The 22,815-nt window shown below is 40.6% G+C and overlaps 1 protein-coding gene across 1 annotated transcript in view; it reads right to left on the bottom strand.

Moving 5' to 3' along the window:
* The window catches only part of GUCY2C (guanylate cyclase 2C), a 48,626-nt gene that overhangs the window by 22,674 nt on the left and 3,137 nt on the right, over window positions 1–22,815 (bottom strand). The window contains exons 2-16 of the mRNA XM_035127020.3: window positions 22,694–22,812; window positions 21,822–21,889; window positions 19,956–20,171; window positions 18,137–18,258; window positions 16,242–16,338; window positions 13,798–13,930; window positions 12,133–12,268; window positions 11,234–11,322; window positions 10,024–10,135; window positions 6,172–6,253; window positions 5,186–5,288; window positions 3,564–3,626; window positions 1,305–1,376; window positions 851–955; window positions 197–283 (exon numbers count right to left, since the gene is read on the bottom strand). Coding sequence (XP_034982911.1) covers window positions 197–283; window positions 851–955; window positions 1,305–1,376; window positions 3,564–3,626; window positions 5,186–5,288; window positions 6,172–6,253; window positions 10,024–10,135; window positions 11,234–11,322; window positions 12,133–12,268; window positions 13,798–13,930; window positions 16,242–16,338; window positions 18,137–18,258; window positions 19,956–20,171; window positions 21,822–21,889; window positions 22,694–22,812 — 1,604 coding nt within the window. The remainder of the gene's footprint in view (window positions 1–196; window positions 284–850; window positions 956–1,304; window positions 1,377–3,563; window positions 3,627–5,185; window positions 5,289–6,171; window positions 6,254–10,023; window positions 10,136–11,233; window positions 11,323–12,132; window positions 12,269–13,797; window positions 13,931–16,241; window positions 16,339–18,136; window positions 18,259–19,955; window positions 20,172–21,821; window positions 21,890–22,693; window positions 22,813–22,815) is intronic.

A 22,815-nucleotide genomic window follows, 5' to 3' on the forward strand; every position in this document is an offset into this window, starting at 1 on the left:
TGTCAGAATTTAACAAGCATTAAGTGTCCCAGCTCTCAACAGAATAAATATTAATAATAATCAGATTTCCTATCGAAGGGCACAGTACTTATAGAATCCTGTTGTTAGACATTTCAGCAAAATACCTTATATCCCATCATTCACTCAAGGCAAGATTATGCCTCATTAAGTTCCTCATTGCCACCCATCTACTTACTTTTGCAATATCATACATGACAGAAATCTTAAATTCCCAGTCCATGAAGGTGCCATCTGGGTAGGAGATTTTATCATTCAAGACATCCTGAGATGGAAAGATGACAAAGAAGCTGTGGTAAGAATCTTCACTAAAAACAAAGGAAGTAGTGTTGTTTCATTTTTTAAAAATAATAATCCAAAATTCATATTTTAGAACCAACCAACATGTCACAAAATAGTGATAAATCTTCTGAGCCCTCCAGAACTCTTCATCACGCTATCTAGTAAACAAAAGGGTGCGAAGGGTTGCTGGAGAGAAAAGCTGGCTTTATGTTGAAGCCACAAAGGGCTCATCCAAACTTCTGCTTGTCCTGTACCTAAAAAGGAAGGTGTTGAGTGGTTTTGCCTTTGCTCCACCGCCTTCTCCGGGAAAACTCACTCTTTGCAATAAATTGGAACAAATGGCAATCATTGGAAAGCAATTCAGCGCTAAAGGTTGTGTTTCTCCAGTTGCAATACAGTATTGATGATAGTACTCAGAAACTTACAAGACCAACAAACTACCCTTCTTCCCCACTGCCTATTTCTGGCCCCAGCAAGGACTTGTCTTTAGATGTGATAGGTTATCACCTGTCTTTGTACAAACTGATGAGTGAGCTACAGTGCTAATTACCCGCAATGATCCTCTCTCGCAGTATTCAATCACTCCATAGATCATCATGTCCATCTTGACAGTTCCATAGAACTTAGTCAGATTGTAATAGTCAATCTGAAGGAGCTAGGACAAAAATAATGGGCAAGTTAGTAGCAGAATGATGATGTGGAAAATTAGTTACAGTGGTATGGGAATATGATGTCCTCCTATGCTGCTTGGGGATATATTGTTCAGCTACTATCACTCAGTGCTTTCCAGTTCAAAAGTGTATGACAATGCCCGCAGGGTTACATTGAATAAGTTCTGAAAAGTGAGCTTTCTACATTGCCTCTGCAGTGAGATCTGGCACACTGAAGAAGGCTTACTGGAAAAGGAAGCGCTTAACATCTGCAATATGAAAGAAATAAGAATAAAGGAAATTGTGGTCTACATTTTTCAGTGGATGTGCGGTGGTTGTGGGTTTAGTGTTTACCTTGTTTAGGTCTATTCTCTGTTTCTCTGTAAAATTCCCATCATTGTGCTTTAAATCCTTCAGGATTATCACCTGGAAAATGAAAAGGGTTGGTAGGAATGAATAGCAGCATCACAGTAATCCATGCATTGTATAATGTCATGAGAGGTCTGGATATGTAGGTTATATTTTAGAAATACATTTACATGAAATGTTACATTACTTAACCAATGATGAGGAAATGGACACCATTATCCTTTGCAAGGGTTGTGATATGATCTATACGTTGAAACTAAGTGCAATGACAATCCTTTATACATACAAAGAGGTAACAAGAGAAGAACTATGTGAACAAAACATTTCATCAGTCAGCTTTATCCAGTTCAGGTCCACACAGAGCGCACACACACACACACACACACACACACACACACACGCAAATGGGTTTTTCAGATACAAATGACTCAAGTCCGCCCACTCCTGTTTTCTGAGTTACAATATTCATTGCTCTTCCACCACTTGCCATTCATATTAGTGAGTAGAGCTTGGTGGAAAATATCCCAAGGGTTTATTATTGTTCCTTCCCTCAATCACTCCTTCCCTGCCTTCTTTATGGAATGGGCACGAGCTCAGGTATTTCTGTAACTGTGTAAGCACCTATTTTAAAAAACAAAATTCCCAGTAGTGCACAAGACTACAAAAGCAAATGGTGCCAACCTAAGCAATTATGCTTCACAATATGCAAATTGATCTTTTTAGGAGGGGGATATCCATTTCCAGTTGTTTGTTTATTTTAATCTTTAATAATGGAGGTCTTGCACAAGACTGGTATTTGCCTACCTCTCTACAATTGTGTGCAAGTTCTCCCAAAATCCACTCAAACCTCAATACCTCAATGAGACCTCCTTACCCCATAATGTGCAACTGCTCCAGTTGCTCTTCAGTGATGATTATTTTATTTACAGGCATAATTATATTTCTTTTGGCTGCATCATAGTTCAATTGAGCTGATGTGGAGGGCAGCAGAACTAATCACAGTAAGAGATAGGTGGTGGTAGCTTGCTTCTTGGGCAGCAATCCTGATCTCAATTACCTGACAGTAAAACCACCCTTAGAATGAAATAGGATTTAATTCTGAGGACACATAGCTAGGACAGCAGCCTTAGAAGGCTGGATAGACCAAGAGCACAAAATGTTACACTTCAAATATGTGAAGCTGAAAGGAATAGGAAGGAAGGAAGGAAGGAAGGAAGGAAGGAAGGAAGGAAGGAAGGAAGGAAGGAAGGAAGGAAGGAAGGAAGGAAGGAAGGAAGGAAGGAAGGAAGGAATTGTGACAATATTCTTGAAGAAGCAAGATCGGGCAACCAGGAGCCTCTTTTATGGAACCCCTTCTCAAAGAGCCTTTAAACTGCTGGAGTTGTACTGCCTGTACCTCCCGACGCCTAGTTACTTCATCTTCTTACCCAACTGGCCACATATATAGACACACATATTTCACAGCTGTACCCCTCCACCCCCTGCCTCACCCAAAATTCCTTCTGCCAGGATACAGTGAAAAATAATTGTGATGGGAGCAAAATAAAACAACAGAAACCATCCATGGCTGGACTTGAACCACCAACCTTTTGGTTAACAGCCAAATGTAGCAAAAAGCACTACAGACGCTTGCAGGAAGCTATCATGGAAAGTCAGACGATCTAATCGTCTCTCATGAAGTAGACCAGGAAATCTTAAGTCAAATTGTTCTTTTAGAATATAAAATGTCTCTGATGGGTCTGATGACTTAATTGTTATCTGTCCATTTGGTTGGAATTTTCTGAAAATGAACCCAAACTTTTTTTGTGCTAAGAAAGAGTAGCACTTCTCCCCTTGCCCCAACTCCCATTTCAGGGAGCTTGGCAAGCACCCTCTCCTCCTGCAATTCTTACCCCTCTCAGTGTGCTTAGGTTACCCTTAACCTCATTGCTTCCACATTCCTGTCTCCCTTCACTGCCAATCCCTCTTTATATATTTTGTCTGCTGGATCCTATTTATGTTTATATTTGTAAAAAAATTAATCAACTGCAAGGCCAAGTATAGATAATTTCAACAGTTCTGCAGCCTTTCCAAGGACTACCTAAATAGAGCAGATAGACCAAAAATGGTTGGCACACCACAAGAACCTCTGCTCTATTGTATCCCTGTGGTTTGCAAGTAACTGGGAATGAGCATGAAATGGCACCTTATCTTGTACAAGATCATTTCCAGAGGAGAAAAGCAGAGATGCTGGAGTAAATGTACCTTCTTGTCATATTTGCCTTGACGCAGCCTCTGGCTAGTGTCACGTCTTGTGTCGTCATCAATCTGAGAATCAAAGAAGGCTTATTTAGCTGACTTCAGGAATGCATACTGTAGTTTTAGTGTAGTTTTATATTCAGAAGAGCAGGGTCCCTTCATGATGGTCACAGCCACATTCTTTCTAATATTATACAATAACCTTATAGTTATACAATAATAACCATTAGGGATGTATTGATCAATGCAGGTGCTCTTGTGTTGCCTTTCAGCTATATCTACTGCTTCTGTGCACATTATATAGGCAAATTATTTTGAATGCTCCAATATCATATTTCAGAGTGACTTGTTATGTTTTCCTTGCACACCATTCTCTTGAAACTAAGCATCTTGTGTTTTCTGTGTTCCTAAATGCTTGGCTTTGGAGCATGTAGTGGCTGGAAAGCTCCCGTTTCATGCAGATTAGGTGGTTCTAGGATGCTGGTGACAAGGACTTGCTGCAGAAATAACAGGTTGCACCCACTGCAACCTCAGATTACAACACCACTGGTAATATCTCCCATCCTGGAGTGTGCAAGAAAAATGTAATATAGCACCTATGTTTCCTGCAATTTGTAAGGGCATCAGACTCCAACATACTTCTCCAAACATGAGTTGTGTTGTGGTCCTTTGCACTTGAAGAGATTTTAAACAATACATGCATACCTATTTACCATTTCGAACTCACAGTTCATAATTTTCTCTGCTGTGGGGCAGAAGACTGTATTTCTAAGCATTTAGATCATGACATTTAATATCTGGAAAAAGCCGGTTCCTTCCTCAACTGCCACTCCAATAAAATATATAATTGTAAGAGTAGCAGAATTGTGAATGTTGTTTGGAATGTAAGTCATATAAGATCATAGACATCTACTAAATATTGTTATTGTGAGTGCAAGAAACCCTAAATTCCAGATCAAGTTAGTGTTAGAATTTAATTAAGGTTGGGATGTTAGAACTGGGAAATAACCAGACTCATGTGTGTTAAAGATGTGCATTTGACCTGTGTACCAGGCGCCTCTAATCATTTAATTAGCATGTGTGAAAGCAAATTATGCTGGGCAAATTTACTAAATCCAAGGAAATCAACCTGAGTTGAAAGGAAATGGAGTCAGCCTAATTTCCTCTGAGGCAATGGCCTGGGGGATAATGATCAATTAGCACATCAAAAGTGTGAGACCCCTCCCTAAGTTAGAAAAACAGAGACCATGAAAACTGAGTAGGAACTGTGTGATGTAAGCGGACAGGAGGAAGATAGAGAGACATGGCTGATTTGCTGCTGGGCCACAAGACTACAGTGAGGAGAGAGACAGAAAACTCTTGGAATGTAAAGCTTTGAACAGCTCTCCATCTAGGCTCAGGTTGTACAGAGATGGTATGCTTGGTATGCTTATTTTCTCTCCAGCTATTTTCCCTCTCATCTTCCGTCCTAGCCAGTGTGAGCCCATACACAGAGATTAGGATATCACAGCGCAGTTTTCTAGATAGCGTCTATGGTTCCAACATCATTGTTTACCATGTTGAGGAGACACCCAGTACCACTTTATTGTGAAGGAGAACATGTGCCATAGACGGCTGCTGTTTCCTACCTTCAGACTAACATGGCTTGTCTCGTTAGTCTCCAGAGGAACAATCTTGTCAGGTGGGATGTGGGACCATTTTTTCTGGAGTTCAATGGCTCTTCTATATTTCCTGTACCTCAGAAAGACAGGTATACTTGCAACAATTTTTGAAGCATTTGAATCTGGAATTAGAACTATTCGTGGACAGGCAGGACATTTAAAGAACTTCAGGCGCTAGTTGTCTGATAATGAATGGAAATATTGACCTTTTTGACGAGTCAGTTTGAGTCAAGCTGAAAGCAGACTTCTTAGAAGTAACCTTAAAGTGTGCACTGACCTCAAGCCAGTATCAAAACTCCCAATGACTAAACTGCTACAAGTCAAAGACGGGATGCAGATATTCCATTACTGAAGTATATCTGCTAGCACGCGTCAGGTGGAGGGGGAAAGGGGAATGAGAAGGAACCTTTCCGACCAGGTAGGTGAAATAGTCAAAGCAGCAAATCCACCACAGAGGACGTGATCAGCTGGGAGAGCAAGGGGTGCCAGAGCTTATACAATTTAGCTCATCTAAGTGGCTGGCACTGTAGCTTAAGCCACAGAGCCTAGGGCTTGCCGATCAGAGGGTCGGCGGTTTGAATCCCCGCAACAGGGTGAGCTCCTATTTCTCGGTCCCTTCTCCTGCCAACCTAGCAGTTCAAAAGCATGAAGTGCAAGTAGATAAATAGGTACCACTCCAGCGGGAAGGTAAACAACGTTTCTGTGTGCTGCTCTGGTTCACCAGAAACGGCTTAGTCATGCTAGCCACATGACACGGAAGCTGTACACCGTAACGCGAGATGAGCGCCGCAACCCCAGAGTCGTCTGCGACTGGACCTAACGGTCAGGGGTCCCTTTACCTTTACCTTTATGCTAGGTGACCTTTGTACAGAGACTTCAAAAGCATAAATTTCAGAAAGGATTTGTGGACTTAGGTCAAGGAAGGACAGACGAAGAGGAAATAAGGACTGTACCTCAGTAGTAGCAGAGCGATGATCAGAACTACCACCACAACCGCAGCAAGTGTGAAAACAGCTATTGTCAGAATGTGCGGCCCTGTAAAAGTGAGAAATGGGAAATCAGGCAAACCTAAGAAGAAAGTTCAGGGTCATCAGGAGTGTAATTAACCCTTCTTGGTGTGCTTCCTCCATCCAAGGTCTGGAGGGTGGCAATACGGAAACGGGACTTTTCTGCAGTGGCTCCCTGTTTGCGGAATGCTCTTCCCAGGGAGGTTTGACTGATGCCTTCATCGTATATTTTTAGGCGTCAGGCAAAGGTGTTCCTCTCCAATCAGGCCTTTGGCTGATTAATATCCTACAGCTTTTTAAATGTGTTTGTGGGAAGGGTGAAGTTATTGTTTCATTGCTTTTGTTTTAACTATTAACTGTGTTTTTGTTGTTGTTTAGTCGTGTCCAACTTTTCGTGACCCCATGGACCAGAGCATGCCAGGCACTCCTGTCTTCCACTGCCTCCCACAGTTTGGTCAGACTCATGTTGGTGGCTTCGAGAACACTGTCCAACCATCTCTTCCTCTGTCGTCCCCTTCTCCTTGTGCCCTCCATCTTTCCCAACATCAGGGTCTTTTCTAGGGAGTCTTCTCTTCTCATGAGGTGGCCAAAGTATTAGAGCCTCAGCTTCAGGATCTGTCTTTCCAGTGAGCACTCAGAGCTGATTTCCTTAAGAATGGATAGGTTTGGTTTTCTTGCAGTCCATGGGACTCCAGCACCATAATCAAAAAGCATCAATTCTTTGGTGTTTTTACCTTGTTTTTATTCTGTGACCCACCCTGAGATCTTGTGAAGGGCAGAATATAAAATAATAAAAAATAATAATAATACCTGCATCCCTCTGTCTCAGGAATTCAGGGAGACAAACCTAAAGACTGAGAAACACTTGACATCTCGTTAGATAAAGGCCTGTCTAACCCTCTTGAATTAAGAGTGACATAAGCTGATCAACAGGTGGGCATGATTTTTGAAAAATGGCCTTATATGCCAAATTTGACCCCAAGGTTGGCCAAGATTGGCCTGTGGGCTGGAGTTGTCCTACCCTAGGTTTATAATATCAGTCTGAATGGATGCCTGCCAGCCATTATCCCTTATTATTAACAGCTATGCATGTTATTATTATTGGTCTTCTATTTGAAGCTTCCCTCAAACAACATGCTTAAAAATCAATAATGTAAAGCAAATATCAAAACAAAACATCAAAAAGATAAACCCTACATTCATACAATCCAGCAGCAATCTATCTTTTATATCAGCCAAAACCATAAACACTGAAAAATAAATTCATCTTAAGCTGATGATTAAAAGTAGGGTAGAAAACAGGGAGCTCACTTCTGTCCCCTTCAGAATGGCCCGGAGTACCTCCTGCTTTCCTAAGTGAGGCATTAACCACTCTCTGAATCCATCCTGTCAGACAATCCTAGCTAACTTTTATTAGCCATGATGGGCAAGGTTCAGGAGAACTGATAGTAGGCTAGACACTATCTGCATCTTCAGGCTGTAACAACTGAAACTGATCCCCACAAACCAGGACAAGGCAGTGCTCTGAACACTTCTACCTCACATGTGCTGGAAGCAATATACAAAAATGTGCAGTGTAATTTTATACATGTCAGAAGCCAGCTTTGTGGAAGACTTGCCTCATGCCTTCATTACATATCTTTAGGTGCCAGGGGGAAACTTTCCTCTTCTCCCTGGCCACTGGCTAATTTAACAATCTATGGCCTTTTAAACTGGGTGGGGGGGGGTAATAGTTTTGTTTCCCATTATGTTATGTATTTTTTGTTTTTATGCTGTAAACCACCCTGTAATCCTCAGATGAAGGGTGGTATATAAATTTAATAAATAAAATAAGCTCCATTGAGTTAATGGTGGACAGGTCTGCTACCTTAGCTGCAACCCTGTATTGTTTCCTCAGAGTAAACCCTATTAAATGCAATGGGATTTACTTGCGCATGTATAGATTGCATTGTTAACCTTTGAAAAAATTAAGCCTGTACAACCAGCTCAGTCTAGGCGTAATGATTTCCACTAAACTCTTTTGAAAATGCTTGCAGCAACTACTTGACAAACACTTGACCTTTGCTGTTTTTGGCGTATGCCCATGCTTTCCATCTACCTCTTCATCGAAGGCCAATCTTATTTTCTCCTTAATTCTCTGACAACAAGGTCATCCTTGTCAGAACACCAGGGCTGGCTGATCCTGCTCAGAAAGCAGGACATTGGGTCACCAATAAATAAATCAGTTAGCAAGCAAATGTCTTTGGCAAGTTACAAGATGGTTTTCTGTCCTGCACCCCGGGCTGAGTGACAAAAGGCTAAATAGCTCCAAGCACGCTTTAAACAAATTACAAGCTGATGTCTGGAATTTAGAAATTGGATGACATATTTATATTTCTGAGGTTCTGCTGCCCTCTAGGGGTTTCAGTCATCCCTTCATGAAAAAAAGAGCCTTCACAATACTACCGGTACTTTCTCTTGCCCTCCACATTTTCTGCACCCAATTGAAAGCAAAATATTCAGGTTTCTGCCTATCACATTGTTACTGTGGTACATGGCATTATATTTCTGAATTTGAGATGAAATTTATGAAAGGGCACTTAATAACGTCTGAATTAAACTAGGTATTGAAAAATAGAAACATTATGTTCTTTACAATATGCTCAGGTTTTCATTGTTCTTTTTCTTTTGTATTGCATTGTATTACTTCATTTCAATTTAACATCTAGTCTGAGAAGAAATGCAATAACATTTGCAGCCAAAAACAGAGAAACCACCCTTGACAGCCAAGGCATTTCATTATGTAATTTGATTTGGATATAGAAAGAACAATGTCTAGGTAAATTAAGTAATCATGCTTTTAGAATTCGAAATAAATAAATAAATTACCAAGCTGAACCTATGCTGAAAGTTTGAGACATTGCATTCTAGCTAGGCAGCACCATATTTATTCTCTGCTCAACCTCTACACTTAAGGCGCCATATACTTTTAACAGTCACAGTATACCACTAGGGTAATTTATTCTTGCCAAGGGTGTGTTAAGCATTCAATATCTATGGCATTTATCTCAACAGTAGCAAAAACTGCTATTGGAAATGGGAGAACATTTCTGGCGTTAATGGGAATTGCATTATACAAGCTGTGAGCTCATATGCAATTGTGGGGGGAGACAATCAATTGGAAAATTCACACCACACAGTGCTACAGTGGGAAGCTGCTGAGCTCTGAGGCTAGATGTGTAACTTTCTGCTTAAGTGCTTTAGTACATTTGCCCTAGTTCACAAATTCCTAACATCTAGGTCCAGGTGAATAGGAAACTGCTCATTTAGCTCCGAACTTGAGCAGTACAATACAGGACAGGGGGTATATTTAACTGCTTCCCTGTGGTGTTTGGGAGAGTTGGAGAGCAAGATTTGGGCCAAATGATCTGGGTCAAATGATAAAGAAGGGATTAGTGTAAGTGGGTGAATTTACACCATGCAAGAATGATAAGTAAGGTGGATGGGGACACTGGGAATCCTGCAAATCAAGTAAACTCAGAATGGGCATCAGCACTGCCATATTCAGTCTTTTTGAACTGTATGCTCTCTGAAAATACTCCCATGGCAGCTACTGCTGCACACATTGAAGACTGTTTAAGTTGACAAGTTGATTCAGAACTCGGCATTCAAAAAACAGAAAAAGACAGGTTTGGAATTTTTTTAAAAAAAGGTAAATTATTGGTTTACTACCAGCCTAATGGTTCCTGTGTTCAAATTGTATGTACAAGTCTCATTGACTCTGTGCAAGTCCCCTTCCCAAGAAATAAATTGTCTCACCTGTGCCAGGAATATCACTAGGGAGGGTGTTTTGTTTCCAGATGAATGATGGTTTGTCTGTCTTTGGTACTGTCTCATTCAGATGAGTGTCAAACCGTAGGAGGGCCTTGTACTAGAATGAGAAAATAGAAGAAGGTTTTAGTCTGAAACTCCTTTTCCCAAGAAAACTCATGGATGTGAATATAATGTCAGCCAAGGACCTCAGTCACTCTCCCCACACTTTTCATCCCTCCATCCTGGATCCCTTGCATCTCCACCATATTGAGCTGGTTTTGGTTGGCTTGTTAACAGAGTCCCTTTGCTTCTTTCTTCACACAAGCTGTGATTGAACCAGGAAGCTTCTAATTAACCATGGCATCCCATTTTACCTGAACCCTGGTTTAATATCCTGGGTTGTCCCATAGCCTGTAACCATAGTTTCCTGCCCAACTTCTGAGTCACCAGGGGAGATTTCCTTCCTTTTTCCTGTATGCATTTATCCCTCACATTATTTTCCTTCACTCAAAATAGATTGCTTTCAACGACTATCACTCTGCTCAAGCTAGGTAATAACAGCACTATTCAACTCTGTGGGCCAAACTAGAAATGAAAGCATTCACACAATTTAGTAATTGCAAAAATTATTTCCCAGCAGCAAATAGCATCCATGGCAGAAGGGGGACCTCCATCAGGACCACGGCATGAGCTTTATCCCATTGACATTGCTGTGGCCGTGATTTAAAGCTCTCCCTCTCCAGCTACTTTTTGAATCTGGTTAATTGCTCCCCACCCCCACTGTTGTCAAACTTGACTGCTATTTACTTTTAAAATATTATTTGCATGGTTACTAATTGCCTGCATTAACAACGTGTCTATTTTGGTGCTGTGCCTACAAGATTGAATGGGTTGGAGCTAGCTAGAGATACGGTATATAAATATAATTCAAGAAGTGTGCCCATCAGCTCTGAGTAGGAGGTACACAAAGCCTCCAAATTCTTTTTTTTTTGAATGGTAAATATATGAGAAAACCTTTTTGGAATAACAGAGGGCAAGGAGAAATACAAACTGGCACAGTTAGGCAAGGGGAATCTACTGCAGTGTTTTCCGGTGCACCATCTAATAGCTGCCTTTGACGCTAACCATCCACTTCCCCACACCAAAAACCTTCAACAGTCCCTTGGGTTACTTGCAACTCCAGCTAGAGGCATGGTTTGTTTGACCCTATGCTTACTTCTAAAGTACCGGTATTTGTCGTGTACATAAGGGTGAGATTGACATCAACATCCCCAAATTTATCCAGCACTACAGGACCAAGAATACCTGTAAAGAGAAAAATAGTGTAATAGTAAAAGCCTGATAATTTTCCCTGAACATGACGGGGAATCCAGCAGCCCAATATTCACCATTCATCTCACAGTACCTTTCTTATACTGATAATATTCAACAAGAAGAATGAGACTAGTGAGGAAAGACACACTTTGTTAAGGAAAAATTTCGATCTCAATTTCTGTAGGAGGAGCAGGGCATCAGAAGCCACAGCCTGGAAGAGATATTAGATAAGGCTGGGAAAACATGGCAAATGCAACAGGAAGTGGGAATTGAAGATACAGAACTTGGTGCAGACCAATAGATACATAATAAGAAAAACATTATAGAACATTATCTCAATATATGATCAGAACAGAGAGACTCTTACATGTGTAAAGAGGGAAAGCATTACAGTGGTACCTCGGGTTAAGAACTTAATTCATTCTGGAGGTCCGTTCTTAATCTGAAACTGTTCTTAACCTGAGGTACCACTTTAGCTAATGGGGCCTCACGCTGCTGCCGCGGCGCAATTTCTGTTCTCATCCTGAAGCAAAGTTCTTAACCCAAGGTACTATTTCTGGGTTAGCAGAGTCTGTAACCTGAAGCGCCGGTAACCCGAGATACCACTGTATTCAATATGGAGGCAGGGTTGTTAGAGGTAAAGTTGATACATTTAATTAGAGAAAAACTATTGCTGACGTTTATCAATATTTTTAACCCCTTTGGGGTCTTTTTACTGAAATCCTTCTGTTTTTGCTTCCAGTAATCTACTGTATTGCCTTGCCCATTAATGAGAATTAAGAGAAATACATATGTGATTACCTTTAAAAGTAACATTCCGAAACTGGCTGTTGAAGCTGGTCGGAGTAATTAACTCTCTTGCAAGAGAAAGTTTTTTCAAGGCATGTCCAAAGAGCAAGACAGCATCCAAGTAGGCAACAGCAAAGTCATTTTTCACCTATAAGAGTTAGCAAAAGGAGAGGGATTAAGCCACTGCTTATCATATTTTGGGACCCAATGTGTTCCTGAGTGAGTTGCTCAAAGATGGCCTTCTTCCCATTCTGGTTTCCAGAGGCTTCACCAGTCACTTGGCTACAGCTCGTGGTTAGGAGAGAAGTTAATCACAAGTCCCAGTTTGGATGATGTGCTAAAGCAAAGCAAACCTTGGCTTAGCTCAGCACAGCAGTAAAAAGGGCTGGGGAAGAACAGGGTGGCTGCAAGCTCCTCTCTGGGAACCTGCATGTTCCCACATGAATGTAGATGAGCATATTCTTAAACTGCTCCTGCCTGACTGCCCTGGCTGCCAATTAGTTTCTGGGCCCAATTCAAAGTGCTAGTTTTGAGCTATAAAGTCTTAAAATGACTCAGAATCACTATACAGTACCTCAAGGACTGCCTCTCCCCATATAAACTAACCCAGACTCGATGTGTTCATTATCTGAGCATAGCTGCCAAGTTTTCCCTTTTCTCGCAAGGAAGCCTATTCAGCATAATGGAAAATCCCTTTAAAAAAGGGATAACTTGGCAGCTATGTATCTGAGGCCCTTCTTCATGTGCCTCCTCCACAAGAGGTCCGGAGTGTGGCAACACGAGAACACGCCTTTTCTGTAGTGGCTCCATTTGTGGAATGTTCTCCCCAGGGTGGTTCAGTTGGCGACTTCATTATACACCTTTAGGCACCAAGCAAAAACGGTCCTCTTCAACCAGACCTTTGGCTCACTAACATCCAATGCCCTTTTAAATGTGCTGTGGGAGTGGTGATAATTGGTTTGTTTGTTTTCTAATTTTATTATGTATTTTGTGTTTTTAAATATTTTTTATACAGTCGTACCTTGGTTCTCAAACAGAATGCATTATAGGAGTCCGTTCGACTCCCGGAACCATTCGAAAACCAGGGCGCGGCTTCTGATTGGCTGCAGGAGCGTCCTGCAGCCAATTGGAAGCCACACCAGACGTTTGGCTTCCGAAAATCATTCGAAAACTGGAACACTCACTTCCAGGTTTCGATCGTTCAGGAGCCGTTATGTTCAGGAGGCAAGGCATTTGAGATCCAAGGTTCAACTGTATTTATATTTTTATACTGTAATTTGATTCTACCAATGCTACTTCTACTCCTACAGAGGGATGCCAACTGGAATGTGCTTATTTATTGAAGGGCTGCTCAGACACAGTTTTGTACATTCAAAATGCTTAAGTATTGGGCAGGCTGGGTGACTGTAGGAGTGGGGGCTTGCACAGATTCAGGATGTGTGGAACGGAAAAGGAAAATTGACGTATTTGCTGAATATCACTGGCAACCCATTGCTTCACTGTTGCTTAGTTTGCATAGTGAAAATCGGCATTCAAAGATACTGGTCTGCTGCTGCTGTGTTTAACTTTGCCTTCAGACCTGTGGAACAATTATGATCAGAAAGAGCTCTTTTTCCAGGGCTGTGATGTAGGAGCACAACAGAAGTGAGCAAAGGAATTATTATAAAATAAAATCACCCAAGGCATCGTATCTGGAGTCCAAGAAATCCCGCTACTGTTTGAAACTGCAGTGAAGTTTGATGGTTCCAGAGTCAGGACAAGGACATTCCGCATGTAACTGTATGAGGGAGCATTTTCATAGTACACATTGCTGAAAATAGAAAGCACAAGAGTCCCAAATGTAGTAAGAAGCAAGAGCATTTAGTCAACCGAATGACAAATGAAACAAATGTTGATTCAATAACTTTCTTTTTCTTTTTTTAAAAAACAACCACAACCCTGCTGGTTTAATATAGAGACATGTTTATTCAAGCTACACTAAACCAGGAAACTGGAAGCCAAGATAGAGGCCTTACAACTTACCCTTAATGCACCCATACCTTGGTCTTTCAGACCCAAATCCAGATGGGTCTGTATCGCTAGAAGAATGCCTATGTACATAGGTGTGTAGAACCAAACAGTGAAAATGTTCTGAAAGACCAGTAAACGCCATCTTGGTAGTCAAGATAACCCCGGGACTACCGGTAATTGGTGCGAGCTGTAAAATGATATCATATATGCTTATCTGTTTGCTTTGAAGCCGTAGTTTTGGTTCAGTCAGCTACTCCCTTATCCGAGAGAGGGATGAAAGGTGGGAAGGGAACTATAAGGCAGGGGTGTTAGTTGGGCTATTGTTGCCAGCTTTTGTTACTTGCTTTTTGTATAAATAACGCTTAACATATTAGCCCCCCACAGACAAAGCCATCATAAGGTGTGGTAGCAAGGAATCCTGCATTGCGTTGGTGTGTGATATAAGTCTCTTGCTATAGCTTCACAATAAAGCACTAGAACTGATCACTTGGGGCATTTTGTGCATCTTTCTTTGGAATCCCTGCAACTGGGTCCTTTGGGGCATCCGTCTATCCTTTGCCTGGTCTGTATTTGGACCCGTGGGGCAGAACTATAGTAGCTGGCAAGATGTGTTAAAGAGGGAGAAGATCAGAAGACTCCTCTGATGCAGTAGGACTGAGACCAGGGGTCAGCAAACTTTTTCAGCAGGGGGCCGGTCCACTGTCCCTCAGACATTGTGGGGGGCCGGACTATATTTTGGAAAAAAAAATATGAACGAATTCCTATGCCCCACAAATAACCCAGAGATGCATTTTAAATAAAAGGACACATTCTACTTCTGTAAAAACATGCTGATTCCCGGACCGTCCGTGGGCCGTATTGAGAAGGTGATTGGGCCGCATCCGGCCCCTGGGCCTTAGTTTGGGGACCGCTGACTGAGACTGACACTGCTGCCAATGACTTGGGGTGTGAGATGTGTAGCCCTGTTTCCTAGCACTGTTGCAATTGCTGAGTGCATTAATGAAAAATGTGAAAGCAAGTTTTGAAAATCGCTCACCCATTTCGCAGATTTTTAAAAGTCAACAAGAAAAAGTGCATGGTGAATGTATTGATTTTGCGAAGGAATGGGTTGCTTATTTATATTTCAGTGTATTTGTATGATTGTTACCTTTTAAAAAGGCCTCTCAAAGGGACTTGCCTAGAATATAAAGTTAGACAACCAAGCCTACACATTGCTTTTGTGCAATTTGAAGCAAAGTAGTGGTGTGCTAGAAGAGGGGCCTAACCTTTCCACCTATCACTATATTTTACCTCCAACACTATATACCTAGCCTATGTTATCACCACCAAAAACAAAGCTGTCTTGTAGCATGCCTACTGGTGGAAATCTCAACATGGTAATGAATAAACATTTTCTCTCCTTCAGTTTGCAGTTCCAAATCCAGAATAATAATAAAAATTGAACTCTTATTATTATCTCATCCAGCATTTTACAAATTATTCTCTTCTTAGAACCCCTTTGGTAGTAAATAGTGCTTAGCTTCACGGAAACGTAATCCAGCAGAAAGCTTTGATATTATAATCAAATTCCTTAATGATTTATACTTGTTAGGATATTAGAACAATCTAAAGACATCTGAATGAATGGGCTTCAATTTGGAGGTAATGGAAAACAGATTTACTAAGCAAAACTTTCATAATCCCCTGCTGATATACACCTATTCATTATTGAAGACGTGCATTTCAATCATAACAAATTATGGAAATAAGTTAAAACACAATTTAACAAGCAGCAGCAGTTTAAACGCTCACACACAGTCTTCTCTTCTAGACCTTATGGTGGCAAATTTATAAGTCAATGAAGGGATTCTCTGTGCTTTGTCCCCCCTCCATTTCTAGCAGAATTGGAACCAGTGACAGAAAATCATATTTATAAAATAATATTGTTTACAGGATTTATATGGGTCTCAGAGTAACACACACACCCCATTCTTAAGTGTAGTGCAATTATTAAAATGAAAATATATACTCAGCACTCAATGTGACTCTTGAGGGGGAAACTATTCCACATATAAAATGGCCTTTTTACTCATTAGATTCCAACCCCAACCCCAATATTGTAAGGTTTTTACCTGTGAAGATCTATCAGGATGATAACTATGTCCTCATCCACCTCTGCTTTTCCTAGGACTCTTTTAAGGTCACCTGGAGACCTACATGTGATGATCACTGCAAACAAGAGCATGATAGACAGAGAGTCAGTGGATAAGCCATTTTTATTCCTACTTTGAAAATACTGGATTTAGAACAGAGGAAGAGGTAAAAGCATCAGAGCAGATCCTCATTGCAGGCATGTGGGTCCCAGAAAACGTCTGTAGGATCTAGAGATCAATAATGTAAATTGGATGACACAGCAATGTGATGATTATCAGGAGAGGAAGTAGCCTTCCAGTAGTTTACCATTTTGGCATTTAAAAGTTATTCCCAAGAGCAAAGGAGAGAAGCAATAGGTTCATTTCCTTCACTGGAGTTGGAGTTCAGCTGAGTGTTCTATGAGACAATGAGAAAGCGGAATAACATAGTTGCATAAAAACATAAAAAGAACATTGCTGGATCAGACTAATGGCCCATCCACACTTACCTTTTGCTTGGCTCTTTCCAGACACAGGTCTTCGCTTAAAAGCTCCATGTCTGAGCGTGGGTGTGTCCCCCCTCAACCCACCCCTGGGATTGTTGCTTGCTCTGATTGAGCTTTAAAGAGCAGGTTTTTGCAGGGAAAGCTCCAGAGCAAAAAAAGGGGGGGCACTTAGACAGAGCTTTAAAGGGTGGACCATGTCTGTAAAGAGCAGAGGAAAGGGAAGTATGGTCCAGAATACTCAGTGCTTTTTTCTGGGGGTACTCAATGGTACACAGCACCAGTACCGTTTTTCTGGGAGAAAAGCACTGGTTTAAAATGTGGTACTTACTGTAGCAACTTCATGTGAGTACTGGGACCCTTTTTTCTAGGAGGAAAATACTGAGCATACTTACTCCAACAGTAGTACTACCTCTGATCCTGGAGGCAATAATATATGCCAAACATGGCTTGTAGCTATCAAAGCCTTATCTTCCACGACTGCCTAATCTCCTTTAAAGCTATCTAAGTTGATCGCCGTCCCCATGTCTTCTGGAAACCAATTGCACAGTTTACACAATGCACAGCTAAGGAATATTAATAATGATGCTACATCTTCAGAACCAATCTATGCAAGAAGGTCTTTAGAAAAAGAGCCTTAAGACTTCTTCTGGAAAGCAGCACCTTGTCTGAGCCCAGTATCAGCAGCGAAACAGACAAGTGTTCAGGAAACTGCAGCAGGGGAAATCTGTACAGCATAGAAATTCTCTCTATCTCTCTCCCTCCTTCTTTCCTCTTCCATTACAGTGGTACCTCGGTTTACAAACACAATTGGTTCCGGAAGTCTAAACTTAAACTGAAGCGTACTTAACCTGAAGCGAACTTTCCCATTGAAAGTAATGGAAAGTGGATTAATCTGTTCCAGACGATCCGGGGAGTACTTAACCTGAAGCGAACTTTCCCATTGAAAGTAATGGAAAGTGGATTAATCTGTTCCAGACGGGTCCATGGAGAACTCAACCTGAAGCGTACTTAACCCGAGGTATGAGTGTAATTGGTTCCAGAAGTCCGTACTTAACCTGAAGAGTACTTAACCTGAAGCGAACTTTCCCATTGAAAGTAATAGAAAGTGGATTAATCTGTTCCAGACAGGTCTGTGGAGTACTTAAACCGAGGTATGACTGTAATAGAATTCGCCATTTGATATTCAGATTATAAATACCCAGAAAGTATAACCAAATGGACTTCAGAGACAAAGTACTCTTATTTTTTTTATTTTTTTCATTAATTCACTTTTCTCCCTTTTTCCCTGACGGGACTCAAGGCTGCGTGTAGATAAAAATAAGAACCACTTTAAAAAATGGGGGGGGGGGGAATAAAAAAGAAACAACTAAACTTTTCTTTTCTCCTTACCATTACTTTTTCTTTTTGGATTATTCACAATGCTTTGTAGGTCTATTGAGCTCCTGAAGATCTCCCGGAATTTCATGTTTGCAGAAAAGTAGGTAACTGAAGCTTCCAGTGCATTCATATACCTTGAAATTGGAATAGGAAATAAATGTTGCAAATCAGCTTGTGGCAATGGCATAGATTTGGGCTAAAGATTTGGTGTGAGGGCCTCTAAGAAGTAAGGTACCTCACACATATCAGTCCTATTAGAACAATTAATATGTTGAACAAACCAATATATATTTATTCTGTAAGCATGGGTTAATTAAAAAAATTCTACCATCCCCACTAGCCTAGCAGTCATTTACATAACAGTTAATATAGCAGGAACAGGTTCATAGCTTGTGGGTACTTCTGGATCAATTAGCCTTGGAAGTGCTGAGTGCTTTCCATCAGTTTCATTTGGTGGCCCAGCTGTACCTTTATCTTGACAGGGATAGCATAATTTCTGTTGTCTAAGCTCTGGTAACCTTTAGGTTGGACTATTGCAATATGTTATACAGTTGGGCTGTCTTTGAAGACAATTCGGAAACTGCTGCTGGTGCAGAATTCAGAAACCAAATTGTTGAACATAGTATCATAGAATTGTAGAGCTAGAAGGGACCCTGGAGGTCGTTTAGTCCAACCCCCTGCAATGCAGGAATGTCAACTAAAGCATTAACCTCTGCTTAGAAACCTCCAAGGAAGGACAGTCCACTACCTTCCAAGGAAATCTAACTGTCTAACAGCTCTTACTTTCAGAAAGTTTCTCCTAATGTTTAGTCAGAATCTTGTAACTTGAATCCATTAGTTTGGGCCCTTAATCCATCCCCAACCAGGGGTAAGCAAGCTCACTCCATCTTTATGTTTCTATACAAATAATTTAGAAACATTCACCACTTTGCAACCTAAGTTTTACTGCCTGTATTTTCTAAAGGGTAAAGGGACCCCTGACCATTAGGTCATGGCTGACTCTGGGGTAGTGCCGCTCATCTCACTTTATTGGCCAAGGGAGCCGGCGTACAGCTTCCAGGTCATGTGGCCAGCATGACTAAGCCGCTTCTGGTGAACCAGAGCAGCACATGGAAACATCGTTTACCTATTTATCTACTTGCACTTTGACATGCTTTCGAACTGCTAGGTTGGTAGGAGCTGGGACCAAGCAACGGGGATTTGAACCGCTGACCTTCTGGTCGGCAAGCCCTAGGCTCTGTGGTTTAACCCACAGCGCCACCTGCGTCCCACTTACTGCTATATAAAAAGCACATGAATCCGACCCTTGAAGAGTTTGTAAGTAAATCATTTTTAACTTACCAAATGTGTGGTCTCTTTCTATGCTAAGGAAAGGGGGAACTTTGGAAGCAGCTTAGAAGCGAATATTTTAAAGTTCTTACATTTCCACACTTTGCTGTATATTTTGTGATTTTTAAATCTCTGCTGGGGTTCTCTCGCCAAAGTACTTGCCCCAAACCTGGCATCTTAGGCATCCAGGGAATTCTCTTTTTAATACTATACCCTAATCCCCCCAACCAATACTTACCTTCAAGGGGTGTGGGGTGTGATAATAATTCTGGAACACTGAATTTTGGTTCTGTTCTACATGTGAATTCCCAAGATGTTTTAGAAAATCCAATTATTTCAAACAACATAGAAGACTCTGGCAAGCAGGAAATGGCATAGCCAATTCCCACTGCAAGTAGTCAACAATATTATCAATACAGTATGTGATTTAAGTCTTTTATGGAAAAACAGAAAAAGTTTGAAAAATAATTGAAGCATTGGTTATACTGGGAAGGTTCCCTACCAGAAGCAATCTTCAGTGTCATTGTCTTCCTTATAGATGTAAGTAGTTTCCCATGTGACACTTTTGAATGGCAACGTGGAATTCTTCCAGAAATCAACCAAGAAGTAGTTCAGCTTCCTGGCTGGAGTCAACAGCCTTGTTAACTTTTCTTGGTAATCACAAGTCAACCCAAAACTCCCTGCAGAGATCAGAGGTGGGACTGACTCCGTCTCTAATCTGCAAAAGAAAAGTTTTTAATTTTTATGATTTTAAATTATATACAATGATTGTAAAACTATTGAAATATTATATATAGTTCAATAGTTTTACAATCATTCTAACAAAACTGGACTTCCTCTTCTTTCTGCAGTTCCTTAAATTTATTTTTTACATTTCCTGCATATTCTAAATTTACTTAACTTACTCTTTTATTCATCTACTTTTAATATATGCTCTTATGAAACTGCAGGTTATTACAATAATCCTGCCAATGTTCTTATCTGTTTACAGTTTGTTTGTAAATATTCAATAAACCATTTCCATTCTTTTATAAAAAGTTTGTTATTTGATTTCTTATTTTTCCAGTAATTTTTGCCATTTCTGCACATTCCATAAGTTTTTGTATCCATTCTTCTTTTGTCAGGACTTCTTCTTTTTTCCATTTTTTGGCAAATAACATTCTTGCTGCTGTAGTCGCATACATGAATAAACTTCTATACAATTTAGGTAGTTTTACCTCTAGAATTCCCAAAAGGAAAACTTCTGGGTGTTTTTTGTTTGTTTGTTTGTTTGTTTGTTTGTTTGTTTGTTTACAAATGTTATTTTAAACATCCTTTTCCATTCATTTTATATCATTTCCCAGTAAGTTTTAACCTTACTACAAGACCACCACACATGAAGAAAATAAAATAATTCCAGTATGGCTTCTACATTAATAGATGGCTTATCAATATGGGCCATATTTCCAATCCTTTCTTCTTTTGTTTTTGTTTTTCTTCAATAATCTTTATTAAATTTGTTAAATAATACAGTTATTCCACTCATTATTCAAAACATAAGGTACATAAAGAAAAATCAGAACATCTGAACATTTAAATAGCATTACAACCATATGTCTTTAAAGATGACTTCCCCTCCACCTCACTACGGGTCCTTACATCTTCTTTTTCTTTTTAACTGTGCCCCTTTTCACCTTTTCGTTCATTGCTCTTACATAACATACTTTATCTATCTGTTCTTTAATTTGCAAAAATTAATCAAAGCAGATTAAGGATTTTGTTTGGGAGCAATGTTTTTCTAAATATACTCTATAACACTCCCACTCACTGTTAAACTTCTGATTTGTTTGGTTTCTGATTACCTCTGTCATCTTCGCTAATTCTAAGTATTCACATAATTTGGTTTCTTCTTTTGTTTGCCTTGATTTCAAAATAAGTTATGAGTACTATACTACACATTCTCTCAGAAAAAAACCGGGCAGATGGCTCTGAATAGTTAATACCTGTGTGTGAGAGAACAAACATAAAGGAAAAATGCTCCACAGAGTCAGTCCCATCGCTTTGAACCCAGATGTCATCCTATGAAGAATATGCACTAATTAAACCATTGAGAGTGCTCAGTTCTTCTTTGTATATGGTGCTGATAAAGAGGATTGATGCAAGACTTGCATTTCATTTCCTCCTTCATGCTTTAAAATGGGCAGGGAACCATTTTTTCTCACTACATTCCTGCATCTGTTGGGAGTCACATGTTGGCAGTAGGTAGGGCAAGAGCCAAAAGTGGTCAGGGCTCCCCTTTTTACACAAGTGTTTGCTAGGCTCTTAAGCAGACATCACATTTATTCAGTATTTAACCTTATTTGAATAGAACACTTCAGCCGATACTTACGAGACCATCTGGAATGTGGCAAAGGTGCACGTTGGGCCTAGAATAGTACACCCAAGTTTATTACCAGCCTGAAATAGAAAAGACCAACATGAGGCGAGGGGTGGAGAAAGTTTAACGGATAATCATGCATATGCAAATTACCGGTAATACTGTGGAAATGGAGCGAATGGCTGGAAGATACGAAGACATTGCAATAATAAAAACAAGATGAGTGCTGGATAACAGAGCCCGCAAATGGAGATTAAAAAGTAAGAGAGACGTTATGGCCTCTACAGGGGCATGAATTAAAATTATGTACAGTAGGTGCCTGTCTGAGGAATGACTGTGCCCTTTAAGTATTAAAATGGTAGCACAAGCAGATTTACAGTGAAGCACACTGATACATAACTGGAAGGGAATGGAACAGTTTCTAAATCATGGATTATGATGAGATTTTTAAAATGTGTACAGTACATCAAGCCAGTGCTTGATGTACAGTATTTGGTTTCTAGCCTGAACACTTGTTCTTTATTTGGTAAGGAACTCCTAATTTATGGGAGCAACTAGGCCCACCAGGACTCCCCATTTGCCCCACTAGGACATTGTGGCTAAGCTATCCCCAGATGCCCCACACCTGACATAATACCTGATGTCAGGAGTTTGTCAGGTAAAGACACAGGTCCATGCCAAAAGCGAAGTTTGTGAATTGCATGGGCAGAGGAGAATGGTTCCCCTGATATCCGTGTTATGTTATGTGACTGACAGGTGGGTGGTCCTTCCTGCTGCTAAAGTGGACATGCAAGTGGAAGGGGAGCTAAGGATTTGGCCCACCGGCTGCATCCAGTTCTCCACTCCTAAAATGATGATTTCTACATAAGCTCCTTAATACTCACATAGATCTGCTTGATGAATTCCACACCTTCACACGTGCTGGTGCGGCAGCCATTGGAGACGTACAGCGACGTGTCGATGCCATCAAGTGCGGCACTGACATTCACATTCACGTTGTTTGCTG

Source organism: Zootoca vivipara, chromosome 9 (assembly GCF_965207765.1).
Source record: "Zootoca vivipara chromosome 9, rZooViv2.hap1.1, whole genome shotgun sequence".
Classification (NCBI taxonomy): Eukaryota; Metazoa; Chordata; class Lepidosauria; order Squamata; family Lacertidae; genus Zootoca; species Zootoca vivipara.